This window comes from Pogona vitticeps, chromosome 7 (assembly GCF_051106095.1).
Source record: "Pogona vitticeps strain Pit_001003342236 chromosome 7, PviZW2.1, whole genome shotgun sequence".
NCBI lineage: Eukaryota > Metazoa > Chordata > Lepidosauria > Squamata > Agamidae > Pogona > Pogona vitticeps.
In genome coordinates, this window is record NC_135789.1 from 32,853,481 (window position 1) to 32,869,334 (window position 15,854).

The following is a 15,854-nucleotide window of genomic DNA, read 5'->3' on the forward strand; positions in this document are numbered from 1 at the left end:
GCTGCCTGTTCTGCGCATCCCCTCCGTCTGTTTTCTGGCAGGGGGTCCAAGGGAAGAAGGGGCCGGAGAAGGGATCCCACAGAGGGACCCGTCACCCAGTGGCCGACCCTTGCCTCCTCCTTCTCCTCCCTCTCTTCCTCCCCGGTCTTTGGAAGTGACCAGGAACCAGCCGGGTCTATTTATAGGACACCTGTTGCCATGGCAACCAGTGGTACGGCAGCGGCGCGTGGCAAGGCTGATGCCGATGGCGCTGAGCCAGCCCGCCCGCCTGCCCGCTCCTTGCAAGCGCCTTTCCTGCTCCTCCTCTTGGAGGTGGCAGAGGCCGAGGGGGGGGGGCTGCTTGGTGTGTCTTGAAATGGTACCCGCCCGGCCCTGCCACCTTGACCAAGCTGGTGCCTGAAGGGGCCAAGGGAACCGAGCCGGCTGGCCTCCTTCCCCCTTTCTCCCTTCTCCCCGGCCTGGCTCCCTCCGGCTGGCCCCTTGACCTCCTCAGTGAGGAGAGGTTTGGTTCCGTATCCAGCCCCATTTCCCGCTTGGAGGGCGGCTTAGGAGCCTTCCTTTCTTTCTGCCTCTCTTCTCGCCTCCTGCCGCTTCCCCAGAGCCACCACTGTTCACACAACTGCTAAGCGGGGGGGGAAGATCTGAGGCACACTCTTAATTGGTTTAATTTATTCTTTGGCATGGATGTAAAACATTTTGTTATGGAAGATAACACTTCCCCCTCAGCCCCTTTCTTCTCTGCCCCTCCCCATTTCCCTTTCCTTTTTCGGTGCCAATGCTGAGAATCAGTCGTTTATGCGCTGCCCGTGTTTTCTAGGTAGTTGATAACAAAATAAATTGGAATCAATGGCAGCTTCTCTCCCCCCCCCCCCTTTTTTGGTGGAAAAGGGGAAGAGAAGCAGCGATGTAGAACAATAGCTTAAATTGCAGCGGGCTTCCTGAGTCATTCTGCCTTTACGCACACCATCCCTGTTTCTTTGGGCCTTCTCTGGCTCTCATGCTTGCCCCCGGGGAGGCTCCCAGGCTCTTCCCTAGAATTCACCCTCCCTCTTTCTCTCTCTCTCTCTCTCTCCCCGCTGCCCCCTCGTCCTGTCATGTCCCTGTCAGGCCCAAAGAGGCCAAGGAGGCGGACGAGAGGCCCGTGTCCGTCATGAGTTCTCTGAGCTACAGGAAGCGGGCTAACCTCAAGGACTCCATCGGGGGCCAAGGGGACGAGGAGACCCTCTTCTCCACCCTGAGCGAGCGCCCGGCCTCTCCAGACCGCTCCTTCCGCAAGGCCAAGCGCAACTCGGCAGCAGCAGCAGCAGCGGGAGGTCTGGAGGAAGGCAGCGGCTCCGTCGCCTCGTGGAAGAAGGCCACCGGAGGTGGGGCGGATGAGCTGGACGGGAGGAGCTCCGTCCTCTCTCAGCCCTTCTCCGAGAGCAGCACCGCCGGCACTGGCACCAGCCACCTTCGGAAGGAGCTGGAGAAACGCTGGCCGGCCTCCGCGGCCGAGTTGGACAAGGCCTCCCTCCTTTCCACCCCGGTCAGTCGCGGGGGAGCGTCTTGGTGTGGTGGCCTGGAGAGCCGGGAGGACGACGCAAGGTCCTCGCTCAGTTTTGCCCTCTCCAGCCCGGGCAGCTTGCGGCGGAGCACCTCCCGCCTGGACAACCTCGGCTCTTCCGGCAGCCGGCCGAGCTCGCGCCTCTCCTTGGGCCGCGCTCCGGCCGACGAGGCCGCCGGCGTGGACCCGAGCGACACCTTCTCCCTCTACAGCCACCCCTCGCTCCCCCGCAGCCTCTCGGTGCCCCCACGGCCCCGAGCCTCGGCTTCAGAGGAGCTGCGGGCGGAGGACCTGGATCTCCGGCCCGTCGGCCACCGCAGCTACCTCGACCCCGACCTGGAGGCTGCCATCCACGAGGTGCTGAACTACAAGCCCGTCCAGTTCAAGCGCTCCAGCCTGGATCCCGACTCCGAAGACGATGACCGGAAGAGCGTCCGGAGCTCCAGGAGCCTCGCTTTGCAGGAGAGGACGGAGTGCCCGGCCGGCAGCAGCCTGCGCCGGTCGGCCTCGGCCTTGGATTTCTCCCGGCCTCCCGGCATCAAGGCCAAGGGCCGAAAGAGGAGCGACAGTTCGCCCAGCGACTCTTCCTCCTCCTCCTCCTCGCCTTCTCCCGAGCGACAACGGAGGAGCTCCCGGAAGCATGCCAGGAAGTCCAAGAAGAAATCCAAGAAGAAGCAGAAGTCGCGTTCGCGCTCTGGGTCTTCCTCGGAGTCCTCCTCCTCCTCCTCGGGCTCCACCGTCTCGTACCGCAGCAACTCCAGCGTGAAAAAGGGGCCCCGGCGGGAAGAGGGCGACTCGGGGGCGGCCAAGGAGGGGCAGGAGGCCGGCAAGTCGAACAAGCAGCTCAAGAAGGAGGAGAAGCAGCGCAAGAAGCAGGTGGACAGCCTGATGATGAAGTACCTCTACCGGCCGGAGAGCGACTAAGGCAGGTGGCGGCAGTGGTGGCATGGAGTGTGTGAGCACGAGCTTCCCGACTAACTTCTAACCGGGGATGGGGAAAGAGGGAAGGGGAGGGAGGGGCGGCCGGGTGGTCTTTTTGTCTGCTGGACTGATGGCACGTCCACTAATCAAACTGGAAAAAGTGTGTTTTCCCGCATGATGGTAAACGGAAGGACGATGACTCCTGTCGCCCCGTGGTTTTGCAGACCGCCCGGAAGTGTGGCCTTGTGTGTCTTAATCTTCCTGGGCTCTTCGTTGTGGCTCCTTTTTTCCACACTGGTGTCAAGGATTTCCAGCGACATAGAAGCTGGAGTGGTGGTTCCTGGGAAGGAGAGAGTCAGGTTTTGAACCCGGGCCCTTCTCGTTTGATTGGAGCTGAGCTGCCTGAGCTTAGAGGCCCTTCCTGTGCTAGAAAGCTTGTGGCTTCCTCGTGGCAGGCGAGGAGAGGATGGAAGGCACGAAGGATCCACCCAGGGCATGTGGCGGATGTGGAGAGCTCATGGTTTTGAACCTTGCCCGCTTCCTTTTCCCTGCGAGCATCTTCTGCCCGAGAGCCGTGTCTGCTCCAACCGAAGGGCCCTCTCTAGTCCCCCGTCTTCTCTCCGCTGGCTCCCCCAAGGATTAGCTACAGAAGGAAACGGGATGCCAGGAAGCATTAATCCTCTCTCTGCCCTTTCAGGAATTGGCAGTATTTATTTCTCATGCAATTAACGAGCTTGGGAGTCATTCTATCCCCCTCCCACGTGCCGCTGGGAAGATTAGTCGCTGTGTTGCAGAGAAATGGCTGTTTACATTCCTGTTCTCCCCCCCCCTCTTCAAAATAATAATGTGGTGTGGCAGGAGAAGCATTGCAAATCCGTGAAGGTGCCTGCTTCATTCTCAGATACTTTCCCCCTCTCCTTTGATCTTCTTTGGAAGCAGCTCTCAAGGCGGGAGGCAATCTCTCCGGTGACCCTCTTTAGCTGCGTCAAGGAGCAGGGGGCCCTGTGGCCGAGGCCCTTGCCTTCCCTCGGGTTCTTTGTCGGACATCAGAGGCCGGCCGGCCGGCCAGCCAGCAAGGTGCCGGGGTTGTGTGCAGGGCGGCTCTTGCTTGCCCACACCTTGCCATCCTCGGACCAGAACATGAGACGGCTGCAGAACTGTCCACTTTCGCTGAGAATCTCCCTCTTCTCCCCCTCTTGGCCCCATCTCGGGGGCGGCGATGGCTTGAAAAATGCGTTTATTGTGTCTGGGAGGCCTCAGAAGCCAGCCAAGAGAGGCGGCAGCAGCGGTGCCATTAAAGGAGATTTTCCTTAGGCTACCAAAATGCGAGAAAAGGGAACGTGAGGGCTTTTGCGTTTTCCCAAACTGCTCCATCAGGCCTGTATCGGTTTGAGACGTGGACGGTAAGAGGAAGCACAAGCATTCAGATCCTCTAGCCCTGGTGTGTTGCCGTGTCTCTCCGCCGCTGGAAGACACCCAAGGCCGGCGTGTCGGTTTCGCCGCTTGTCTGGATGCCCAGTTAGCGTTTTCTCTCCGAGGACGCCTCTCTGAGGACGTTCCACTGCCCAGTGTCTTGGTTTTTGGGGGAGACACCCAGGGCTTCCGCCTCACCTCCAAGCAGAATCACATCTAGCGGGGATCAGACTCCGGTCAGTCCCCGTGAATGCCCTTCCCGCAGCCGGTCTCGTCTGAGCGGTCCCCGGTTCCAACCTGTCATTTGATTGAAGGCGTGACTCTGCGGCCTCTCAGGGCCCCCCCCCCCAGATCGGATAATACTCCTGTGCTGTGGGTTTCCCAAAGCGACGCTCTGCCTCCGTGAACGACTAGTTTGGAGGGTCACGGTCTCGCAGGTGGGAACAAAGGGGGGGGGACCCATTGGGGCAGGAGGAAAGATGCCCCCCCTCCACCCGGTGGCACCCCGGCTCCTCTCGGCTGCGTTCTTTCCCTTCTCTCCCTTGATCTGCCCACGGCGGGTTGTTCAGATCAACGTTACACACCACAGGGAAACACCAGGAAAGTATCGGCCTGGCTGGGTTTGAGAAGCCCAGAAAGAAGAGGCCGGTGGGGTGGGGTGGGGGTGGGGACATAGCTGCCTCCCCATCCCTTTCTTCCTCTCACGGGGTACCCTCCCCGGTGAGGCACGTTTGTGTTTGTTCGTTCGTTCCTTTGTTCATTCGGCTACTGTTCACGCCTGCGGCCAGGATCCTTTTGTTTGCCTGCCTGGGAGATGTGACAAGAGAGAGTCGGGTGACGGGAGCATTTCGGAGGGGTGGGCCTGGTGGCAGGCACAAGACAAGCGAGCGCTGCCAAAGCAAGAAGGGTGCGGGCGCGTTGACTTCGCCTCTCCCCTCCCCACCCCACCCCCACCCTGCAACAAATTATTTGTGTAATAAATTGTTTCCAACAGCTTTGAATGGGAGAATTATCTGGAAAGGACAGAGCGGGGTTGCTGACGGCTGTTGCTTCTTGTTTTCTGTGTTGTGGTGGTGTGCGCGCCCGCTTTTTATTTTTTTTTAAAAGCAATTTATTTTTAAACCATTCAATTGCCATCGCCTTCTCCTGCAGCTGGGAGAGCGTTGCGCTTTGGATTTCTTAATGCACTTAATGCTCCTGCTGACATAACAGAAATGGAGCTGTGAGGGGTGGCCTTGGGTTAGGGCGCACGCAGAGGGGGAGGTGGCGGCAGCAACCCAGTCCGGGGTGCAGGGCAGTGGGGGGGCCGGGGAGCCGGGAGCCCCTTTCCACTGTGCAGCAGGGGGGCAGAATTGCATACAGCGAGAAGGAGCCCCCACCCGGAGAGAGGTGGTTTCGTGAGCCTTGGCGCGCCTCTTCTCCTCCCCCCCCCGTGTGCGCGCGCACGTATGTAAAGGAGGGAGAGGGGCTCAGAAAATATGGCTGAAAGAGGATGCATTCTGAGAGCAGAATTTTAAAAATCTGGATGATTTCCCTGAGAGGAGGAGAGGTTGCTTGCACTCCAGGGTGGCCTTGGTGACGGAGCTTGGAAGGAAAGGATTTTTTTTATTCTGGCTGCTGCCATCCAATCGACCGATTCTGGGTGTCCCAAGAAGCAAGCCAGTGGGACCCAAAGAAAGGGCACAATCAGGAGGAGCTTTGGCCCCGTTTTGGGTCTGGAGCCAGAGTGGAGGCCTGGTTGGAGGGTGTCCGAGGAATGATGCGCCTCCCGGAGCTGATCAAAGACAGGAGGAGACGGCCTGGCTCATTCATCCCCAGCCTTTATGTGAGCCTGAAGTCCCTGAGGGGAGGAGGTCCCGTTGGTGTCCCCTAGTTGAGGAGGACAGTTCCTCCTTCCAGCCCAGGATGGACCCTGGGACTGGCAGCAGCGTCTGTCAAGAGTCTTTGACTCGGCCAAGGACACCATCCTTTTAAATTAGGGATGGAGATGAAAGAATTTGAACCAGGGCTCCAAGGGCTCTGCCGCAATTAGGATCCTTCTCCAAAACTGTCAAGGTTCTAGTCCTCAGGAGGTTAAGCAAAAGGCTAAACAGAAAATGCTTTGCTCTGCTGGACCGGTGCGTCCACAGACGTGGGAAGGAGAAGAACATGAAATGTTAAAGGCAGACAGTCCAGCTGGGGGGGTGGGAGGGTTAATCAGCAGTCGTTAATGGACCTTAACGGTCTTTAGGGGTTGGAGACGGTCCTTAGGGGTGGGAGACTGAGATCTTCCTGGGCCTCCACCTTTCATGAGTCAATCCGATTCTCTGCCCATGGACGATGCTGCCACCACACCCGCCCATAATAACCGAAAAGCGTCTTCACAGCCTCCCCGCCACCCTCCCCGGGGGCCGCCCAACTTTGCTGTCCTTCCCTGTCTCCGGCCTGGAGAGGCTTCGGGTTGGGCTGCCCCTTCCTGGCAGGGGAACCCGGATGGTCTACCCACCCCTAAGCGATCTGGCCCCTCCGCTGGAGGCCTGCCAGAGTCCCAGCCGTGCGTGCATTTCACAGTTTATAAAGGGTCTGCCTTTGCATAAGATGTGCGGAGTGCCTTGTTGTGATGCTGCAACAAGGTATGTAAGTGACTAAGGAAAGGGCTCTCTCTCTCTCTCTCTCTCTCTCTCTCTCTCTCTCTCTCTCTCTCTCTCTCTCTCTCTCTCTCTCTGTGTGTGTGTGTGTGTGTGTGTGTGTGTGTGTGTGTGTGTGTGTGTGTGTGTGTGTGTGTGTGTGTGTGTGTGTGTGTGTGTGTTTTGCTCAGTTGCAAAGGGTTCCGGTAATGAATCCCTCCTCTCTAGCAGATTCTTCTTGCCGGAAGGGGAATTTGCAAACAGGCTCCACATAATGAGCCTGTTTGCGAGGTTTCTCCTTTTCTTCCCTTTCCCTCTTTTCTCCGAGAGCATGGCTTGTGACAGATAGGGGTGAAATTTCCAACAAATGCCTGATTTGCCACAGATTATTTGCTTAGCTCTGCTAACGACGGGGGAGGCTCAGTCACCACGGAAATGCCCTGGAAATGTCTGGGGGGCGGTGCGGGGGGGGGCTGTGTGGAGAGAAGGGAAAAAATCCGAAATAATAAAGATGAATAATGGGTTTTCCTTGAAAGCGAGCTGGCGGCGGCGGAAGGGTTTGCTGAGGTGGGTTGGGAATCGGGAGAGAAGGCAGGGCCCCCTCTAAGAGCCGGCCAGAACCAGGGGTACTGCCACCCCCCTTTCAAAAGCAACACAGCCCCACCGTCCGTGCCTTCTTACACAAGTGGTGGCTTCAGATTCTGGCGCTCCAGATACTCTTAGTCACTATGGCCATGTAAGCTTAGAAATGGATAACAGGCCTAGAACTCAGCAGCCAGAAATTCCTTCCTTCCTTCCTTCCTTCCTTCCTTCCCTCCCTTAAGCTTTGGGTGTGCTGTGCGCGGGAGTGGCAGTAAAATTTCAAACCAGAGGGCCCTCAGAGTCTAGGTGTCTGTTGGGGGTTGTCACTCCAGGCCCTTAAATAGCCTCTTTCTGTCAGCCAGAGGGAGCAGCATAAATTATGTAAAACCAGCAGATTTATATGGGTGTCCCTGCATAATTGATGCACCCTGCAGAAGCCAGGGTGTAAGCATGTATTTCTGGCAACTGGGCGTATGTCACTCTGACTCAGAGGTTCTCCCCTTCTCCAAATGCCCGACCCTCTTCCCTTCCCCTTCCTTGGCCAGGTGGGCAGGCCCGTGAGCGGGTGGGACTACAAGCCCCATAATCTTATTTTGGCTTTGGGATGGCGGGAGTTTCAGCCCCACACATTTTGAGTGGAACCGGGTGGCCATGAATTGCTCTCTGACTTTGTCCCTCGTCCGGATTGGGACTGGCTTCTCAAGTAACACGGGCAGCTCAGGGGTTTCCCATCTTACGCCCTCCACCCCCGTTTTTGCACTCTTGGGGGCCTCAGGTCAGCTTTCAGAACCGGCTGCTGCAGATCTTTTTTTAAAGGGTGGTTGCAGGGCCAGGCTAACGAGCAAAGCCCTGCCCTCCCCTGCCAAAAGAAGCTCGCTTCTTCCTGTCCGCCCCTGCATGTAGTTTGTGGTGCCGCGATGCGGGTGCTGTGAAGGTAGGATAAAGGTGGTGAACAAAGGCTGGTCTCAATGCATCGAGAAATGCTCCTCCTGCCCAGGGCTGGTGGAGGCTTGACCGGGAGAGAACCGCTAGCGGGCTTGCAAAGAGGCCTGCCTGCCTGCCTCCCCTTGCGAGCCGCCCCTTGTAAGTGACTCTCGGTCCTCTTTGTTTCCCTCCTGCAGCCCTCCAGGCTATCGGAAGTCCTTTACCTACGACAGATCGGACGAGGAGAGAGACCTCTTTGAAGGCGGCGCGCCCAGGCCCAAGCACTCTTCCCGGAGCTACCTGAGCGACAGTGACTCGGAGAGCAAGCCTGCGGAAACCACCGCATAGCCCAAGGCTGGAGGCAGCGGCAGGGGACACCGTTGTTCATCCGGGCCTCCTCCCCTCTTGCTCCGTGGACAGATGTGCCAGGCGCCGGGCAGGTGTGATTTCCCTTGGATCCGGGCCTTGGCTGAAGGACACCGCTGGGGGCTCTCTCTCTCTCTGCCTCAGTCTCTCTTCCTCGATCTCTCTGTCCCCCCCCCATCTCTCTGTCTCCTTCCCTCCCTCTGTCTGGGTGGGAGTGCTGTGTGACTGCCCTCCTTTTCTGTAGCGGAGGGAGGTATGGAGGACCCAGAGGGATGCTTTGGCACTCTTGGGGGTGGGGGAGAGGAGAGTGGGGAGGGAAAGCCTGTCCCCCCCAGCCCCCCACCCCAAACCAGCTGGGGTGACCTGTAGGTGCCGGCAGAGGTGTGCACTCCTGCCAAGGCTGCCTCTTCCTGGCTCTGTTTGTGGTCGCACGCCTGTTTGGTGGATCGCAGGAGGAAGCCGGCCTCCTCGTGGGATTGTCCGTGTGGATGTGTGTCTGCATGTGTTGGAGGGTGTCTTTCTTTTAGCAGTGCCTGTCCCCCCCCACCCATCCCCCACTCCTGAGTAGCATAACTTATGTCCCTTCAGACCTGGGCGAGGGGCCTGCCCAGTTGTCTCCCCTCTCAAAGCATCTTTTTTTGTCGCTCCCTATAGAGCGCCTGCCTGTGCGCAGAAGAAAACTCTCTGCACCTACTTGCACACACACACACAAACACACACGGCTCGCTCTCACCTCCGTTCATCTTCCCGGTGGGGGAGAAGGGCTGATGCGGGTGGATCCGTGAGCCCCCCCCCTCAAGCCCATGCACCCTTGGCCTTCTGAGTCGCTGAGCACGGCCTGTGCATCGGACGCTTGCGCACGATGCCCCCCCACACACACTTCTCTTCCCTTTCCACCTTTTTCTTGCCCTGTGAGGCGCCACACGTCCACATCCACAATTTATCCCCTCCCCCCCCGTCATCTTTTAAAAGAGCCTGGGAGCAAAATACACAACCTCCTGCCTTCTGCCAACACCACGCGCACGCTGCCACCACGCTTTTGCTCGGCGGAGGGTGGGGTGGGGGTTGGAGGTTGGAGATCCAATAAGGGTCCCAATCCGTCTCCTTTCCTGTTGCTCCCGGGATGGTCCAGCAACTGGAACAGCTGAATCGGTTCAGGCCCAGTTGCTTTATTTTAACGTTTCTTTTTCCTTTGCAAGCTCTCCCTTTGCTGCTTGTTCCCAAAGGAGTCCAGGCGCCATTCCTCACCCGACGACGCCCCACCCACTCACCCCAGGAAAAAATCCACTTCCCGAAACCCGTTCTAAGTTATATGTCGCTGGACTCGGCAAGCAGGGCAGAAGGGGAAGTGGGGGGGGGAACTGGAGGCTTTCCCTACTGCCCTGCTCCCCTTTGGTCTGAGTTTGGTTTATACTTCTATACATATACGTATACATATATATATATATATTTTGCACTACTTCAGTTGTGCGTTTGATTTTTATTTGATTCCCTCCCCCCTCCCAACTTTACATAAGAAAATAAATGTCATTTACAGCTGCCGAAAGGCCCCGGTCGTCCTTGTACTCTTCTCTGGGAGCAAGTTGGTTTCTTTTTACGTGTCCTACATCTGTGAGAGAAGGGTAATGGCCTTTCGCTTTTAGGCAGGATGGTCAGCGACCAGGAACGTGTTTACGTAGAGCAGGGCAGGCAGGATGGCCGAAAGGGCCTGGAAACCGAGCCCCGTGAGGAGCTGCTGAGGACACCGAGGGGGGTTCGTTTGGAGAAGAGAAGAGGGCAAAGTATTATGTGAGAACTGTCCTCGAGGATCTTCAGGATGGTCACGAGGAAAATGGGGCAGACTCGGTTTTTGCCACTCGAGAGGGTAGGTCTCCAACCGACAGATCCAGATGGAGGACATGAAGATTCTTGACTATAAATGCGAAGAAGAATTGATGTCAAGAGTGGTGGGATTGTGGAACATGGGTTACGCTGAAAGGCGGTGCGCTCGCTTGTTGGAGAAAAGAGGCAGGGCGGCCGGCTGTCGGGGAGGCTTTCCTGCGCTGGCTGCAAGTCGGACTACATGGCCCCTGAGTCCCTTGCCTGCTCTACCACGCCGCGATTCTTTCCTCCCCCCCCCCCCGTCTGCAAGTAGGAGCCCACCTCGTTCATGCCCTCCAGAAGGTTGGTTTCTAAAGTGTGAACAAGTACAGATGGCTTGCTTGCCTTCAGAGCTGCCCGGCGTGTTGCGTTCCTACAGGAGCCAGGCTCTCAGAAAACAGGGGTCGTCGTCTGGAGAGGCTCCACCAAGCCTGGAGGAATTCCGTCTACGGGCCTCCCTGCCGGGGCCACAGCCATTGGCTGGCTGGAGGAAGGAACCCAAGGAGCCACGGGCCTTAAAAACCTTGCATTGTTCCAAATCGTGCTTCTGATGGCAAGACAGTTCTATCGCCTGTCCCTTTGAGGAGAGGTGGGGCCATCTCGTTGCATCCCATGCCAGACGGGCTTAAGGATCCCTGTCATTTTGGCAGAAATGTGAAGTTGCAGAAAACCTGCGGGGGTGGCATGCTGCAGAGAGCAGAGCGTCTCCCCACCCTGCCCGATTTCATCGCCTCACCCACCGCCTCTCAAAAGTTGTGGAGTGGGAATATGATTTGCAGGCAGGGGGCCAGTACTTTTCCTTCTGCACTGCTCGCTCGCTCAGTGGACAACCCTCTGTCCCCACCCGGTAATATCGCCCCATTCCAAAGAGTGGAGCAAGGGAGAGGCAGAAGGTCGCCGAGGCAGAAGGTTGCCATCTGCACGAGGGGCGGTTCTCTTAAAGTTTCAGCCATGGAGGCTCACACCCCCCCCCGTCCCCACCTGTGCAAAACAGGAGAGGCTGCCCCCCCCTCCAATCCTGCAGCACTTCTGAAAACATAACCCAGCCTTAAGTGGGTGCTTGGAGATCACAGGAGCCGTTAATTGCGGTTAATTGATTTCTGATGGCATGCTCTTGGGTCTCAGCAGGCAAACGTGCAGCATAGGAAGGGAATGTCAACACAGTTATTCAGTCGTGTGTGATCTCCACCTGCCCCCTCCCAATCTTTTTCGACTACACCTCCCAGTATCCCCAAAGTGGGGAGGCAACTGAGCTTGAGTGAAGAGCCGCTTTGCGAAGATGAAGGGGAGATTGGGTGTGGAGAATCGCCTCTGCCATTCCAGATGTTGAAGACCTTATATCAGCTCAACTCATGGGCCAGACTGGCCGGGCCTGTTGGATGGGACTCGGAGTGGAAGGAACCAAGGAAGGACACCTTCTTCCTGAGCCTTGCCATCTAGCCAACTGCAAGGCGGAGCATGAGATGGGTCCCTCTTCTACAAACTCACGCAGAAACGGGGCCTCTCTGGCAGCCAGCTTTGCTGCTGAGACAAAGTCCACCTCTTCTTGCCTTCTGTGCTGTGGCAAGAGCCCAGCTTTTTTGGAAACCCCGGCTCCTTCCCTCGCCCGCTGGGGCCATCAGACCGCCTCTCGCTTTGGGCTTGTCTGGCAGTGGCTGAAATGGCAGGCCTGGCAGCCCCCGTGCAGCGAGCGAATTGCACTAAGTCGGCATGGCGGGTTCCCGCCTCCAGCGGCTTCCTGTTTTCAGCTTGTGAATGGTTTTGACTTAAGCGACCTGGAATACATCCTGATTTTAAAAAAAATATAAAATCATCAGCTGCTTTCTGGTTGTCACGCTAACCAATTGGACCTTTGGACGCTGTTAAGCTGCTGCCCTCGGGGATTCTGGCCTCCAGGAACCTCTCGGGGAAGTTTCCCTGGGAGCTCAACTCCCCCACTGGTGCATACTTGAGCCGAAGTACAGCAGCCTCCTTTGCCCATGGCGGCCTGATCCACCCACGCTCGTGTGTGCAGCGAGAGACTTTGCATGCCGACCGAGGGCTGTCCCTGGGTGTTTCGCTCTGAGCCCCCAGACTCTGCAGCTGGGAATAACCGACTGCTTTTTGTGCCAACAGCCTCCTTGATGAGGTGAACAAGAAGCCATGTTGGCTCCTCAAACAAGCAAAGAGACAGAGACAGACCAACAGCGTTTCATGAGAAGCAGCAGGCACCCAGCCTTCATCCCAATGCACATTCCCAGCCCTCTGGAACAGAGAGACAACGGTGCCTCTGAGACTGTGCAGAATATATATAAAAAAGGGAAGGTCCAGAGTGTGTGCGCAGGAGAGCAGTCTTATATTTCTCTTCCATCCTGGTTTTATCTTCAGCCAGCTAACCAGTTCTAGGCCTCACACCAGGTGTTCTCAGCTCCTCCAGGTATGGCCGGACTACAGCTCTCATGATCCTTCACCATGCCCTTTGGCAATGCTAGGAATCACAGCCCAACAGCATCCAGAGGGCCACATCCCGCCAGCCTTGGCTCTGAGCCCCCCCCAACTGATTCCGTTCCAGGGATGCGCCCAAAAATCCTGTGCCAATTTTTTTATCAGCACCGGTGGGCCTTGGCGTCGCTCTGATGGTTATGGAATAGAAGGATCCCAGCGGTGGCTTCCGCAGACCATCCTTTTAAAGAAGGCTGCTTTTTGAAATCTGATTTTAATACAGAAAGATCCTTTCTGTTGTTGTTTTTTTCTTCCTTCCCTAGGAATGAACATCAGAATAGTTGCCCTCCACAGGCCTGGAAATTCCTTTCCCGAGCAGAGCTCATTCCGGAGGCAGCTTGCTGCCTTTCAGTGCCTCTTAACCTTTGATCCACCAGATGCTTAACCCTTGAATTTCCAGAACACCTAACCGGTCATCCCTGCCGGGTGGCCAGCCAGCCGGGATTTCCCGGAATGGAAGGAGGGAGCTTGAGAATCACAGGCCTGGAGAACCCTCTGGATCCGGCTGGGGCAAGGCGGCCCACAGCTCTCCTCCACCAAGGTGAAGGCACAACCCTCCAGGAGTTCTTGGACTGCGAGTCCCCACAAGAGGCAGGAACGATGAGAGTTGTAGTCCACAAAATAAACCGCCAAACTCTAAAGGGCTATCCATTCCCCAGTTTGATTTTTCCTCGTCCATTCTCTCTTCCACCTAACCTGCAGTCCTCCTGCCAGAGCAGGCCACCTCTGCCTTTTCGTTTCCCTCCACGGGAGTCTCTCTCACTTTGGCCATGGAGGCAGACAGGACTGGCTTGCGTTGGGAGTGGGGTGGGGTGGGGTGGGTGGAATGAAGGAGCCCAATGTAGGCCACAAATCCTGGCTTGTTTGGAACAGATGGTACAGACGGGAGAGCTCGGGTGCCGTCGGCTCTCCCACCTGCTTTTGCTGTGCGGCGTAATCCTCTCCAGAGCCAGGGCGAGCTGTAAACAACGTATTTACAAAGAGAGCTGCCTGCCCCGGGAAGCTGCTGCTTGCGGGGGGGGGGGGGGGCTGGGTGAAGGCGGAGGGATGGGGTTGCTCAACACGGCAGGTGCAGAGAGAGAACATCTTGAGAGCACCTGAGGGGCCCCTTTCAGGAGCCCAGAAAGCAGCAACACGCCTGCAGTGTCTCTGAACATGTGGAGAGCGTTGCTATGCCGAGCCAGCCTAACAGCTCCACCCACTGAGCCCTTTCCATCACCGGTGAGAGGCTGGTTTCTCACAGAGGTGAGGTAGATGAAGTAGAGATTGTCATTTACGACTGTCCTTCCTCAAATCGGCCAGACTTCCTGGCACCCCGCTGGATTCTGGGAATTGTAGTGCAAAAGTGTGGCTTCATGCTGAGTCGAAGGAACTGGCAGCCCTTCCACCTGAGAAGAACCGCTTTGTGAGGGACAGCTTTTGTGCAACGTACTAGCCGTTGATTTTTTAATCTATATATTTTAGGCATGGGAAAATACGTTTTCGTTCTCTCCTGCATCTACATGTTTGAGACCTCTGCTTTTCCCCATTGCAAACGTGACCAAATGGCCTGTACAGTGGTGCCCCGCAAGACGATGTTAATTTGTTCCATTGAAATTGCTGTCTTGTGAAAACATCGTCTTGCGAAAAGCGTTTCCCCATTGGAATGCATTGAAATGTGTTTAATGCATTCCAATGGGGAAAAAAGTCGTCATTCTGCGAAAATCACCCATACGGAAGCCATTTTGCGAAGCACCAATCAGCTGTTAAAACCGTTGTCTTGCTAAGCATTGGTCCCGAAAACACCCATTTTGCAAAGCGCTGATCAGCTTAAAATCGTCGTCTTGCGAAAAATGGTCTGTGAAACACGAACCCAAACATCGTCCAGTGAAAATTGCCCATAGGAAACACTGTTTTGCGAAGCACTATAGTGATCGCAAAAACTCATCGTCATGCGGATTCATCATTTTGCGAGGTCTTCGTCTAGCGGGGCACCACTGTATTGGGTTAATTCTTCAAAGATGAACAGTCCCCCTTTTGCCTTGGAGAAGGCCATGTTGTTCCGGCTGCCGTACGAACATTAAAGATGAACACATTTAAGAGGGGGGAAAAGACTTGGCCTCTCTAACTGGACATAGACGTGTTGGAAAATGCAGGAATTCAAGACTTGAAACAGTGCCAGACCCCAGCATGGATGGCTCATACCATATTTGGTTTCTTTCACAATTTCCAACCTCGTATGAAGAAATGTAAAGGTTTGGGCAGCAAATCTTAAACGAAAGTGAACCCAACAGGATCTGAAATTCCCACTTGGCCATTTGACCAGCTTGGAGCAGATCAAAGAGTTCAGAGTCGCCTTAATGCAAGAGCAGGCAACGGAAGCCCCTCCAGAGGTGGCTGGATTCCAGCTCCCATGATCCCTTACTGTTTCCCATCGGGGCTGGTGGGCCAACAGCGGCCCACGCCTGCTGGAATATTAAACAGCCACGCAACGTGGACTTCACACATGGCCTGGGAGCAAACTGGAGCTTGGCCACAGAGCGGGCAGCTGGAAGAGTGAAGAGGAGCCAACCCCGGCCTCTGGAGTTGCCTGCCTTCGCCTTTTGAAAAGCTCCTCTTTCTGGCTTTCACATTTCCCAGTTCTGGTGTCTCTTTCAGTAGATCTGAAGCCACGCTCCAGCGTTTACCCCTCTAAGGGGCAGGAAAAAAATAAATAAATCTACAATGGTGTGAAAAGGTCTTGAGAAAACTGTAAGACTGGCTTTTAAGAAACCCCTGTTCTCACTTTACGTTTATAGCATCTCCTGGAATTAACTAATTTCGGCTGTCAGCTATGGGCAAAAATAGCAGCTGCTGCTTTGTAGACCTTCGCACTGTTATTTGCTAATTGAAAAAATGCAGCGTTTTGAGACCAGGATTTTCGGTGGGAAAGGAAAAGACAAGAAAAACCCATTTTGGAATTTCTGTTGGCTCACAACCCACCTGTTTTATTTCACCCGCCTTTACCCCACTGGGGAAAAAACTCAGAGAAGTTAAAAAGCCAAAGCCGCCTCACGTAAGGGCTGGCCCTCCCGTGAGGTTAACGCAGGAGTCGGGAACAGGTGGCGGTTCAGATGTTGCTATACCTCAACTCCCATCCTCCCTGGCATGGCCACAGGCGAGGCATGATGGGAGTTGTA

At 56.0% G+C, this 15,854-nt stretch overlaps 1 protein-coding gene across 12 annotated transcripts in view; it reads left to right on the plus strand.

The window, feature by feature from the left end:
* Window positions 1–9,901, plus strand: part of MYO18A (myosin XVIIIA) — a 102,147-nt gene extending 92,246 nt beyond the window's left edge. For 8 of the 12 annotated variants that reach the window (XM_078379164.1, XM_072978671.2, XM_078379165.1 and 5 more), the window contains 2 exons: window positions 1,108–2,468; window positions 8,187–8,326. In XM_078379164.1, coding sequence (XP_078235290.1) covers window positions 1,108–2,467 — 1,360 coding nt within the window. In that variant the 3' untranslated portion in view covers window position 2,468; window positions 8,187–8,326. Of the gene's footprint in view, window positions 1–1,107; window positions 2,469–8,186 lie in introns of all 12 variants that reach the window. The other 4 variants (XM_078379172.1, XM_078379173.1, XM_078379174.1 and 1 more) reach the window with 1 other exon arrangement.
* The last annotated feature ends 5,953 nt before the right edge of the window (window positions 9,902–15,854 follow it).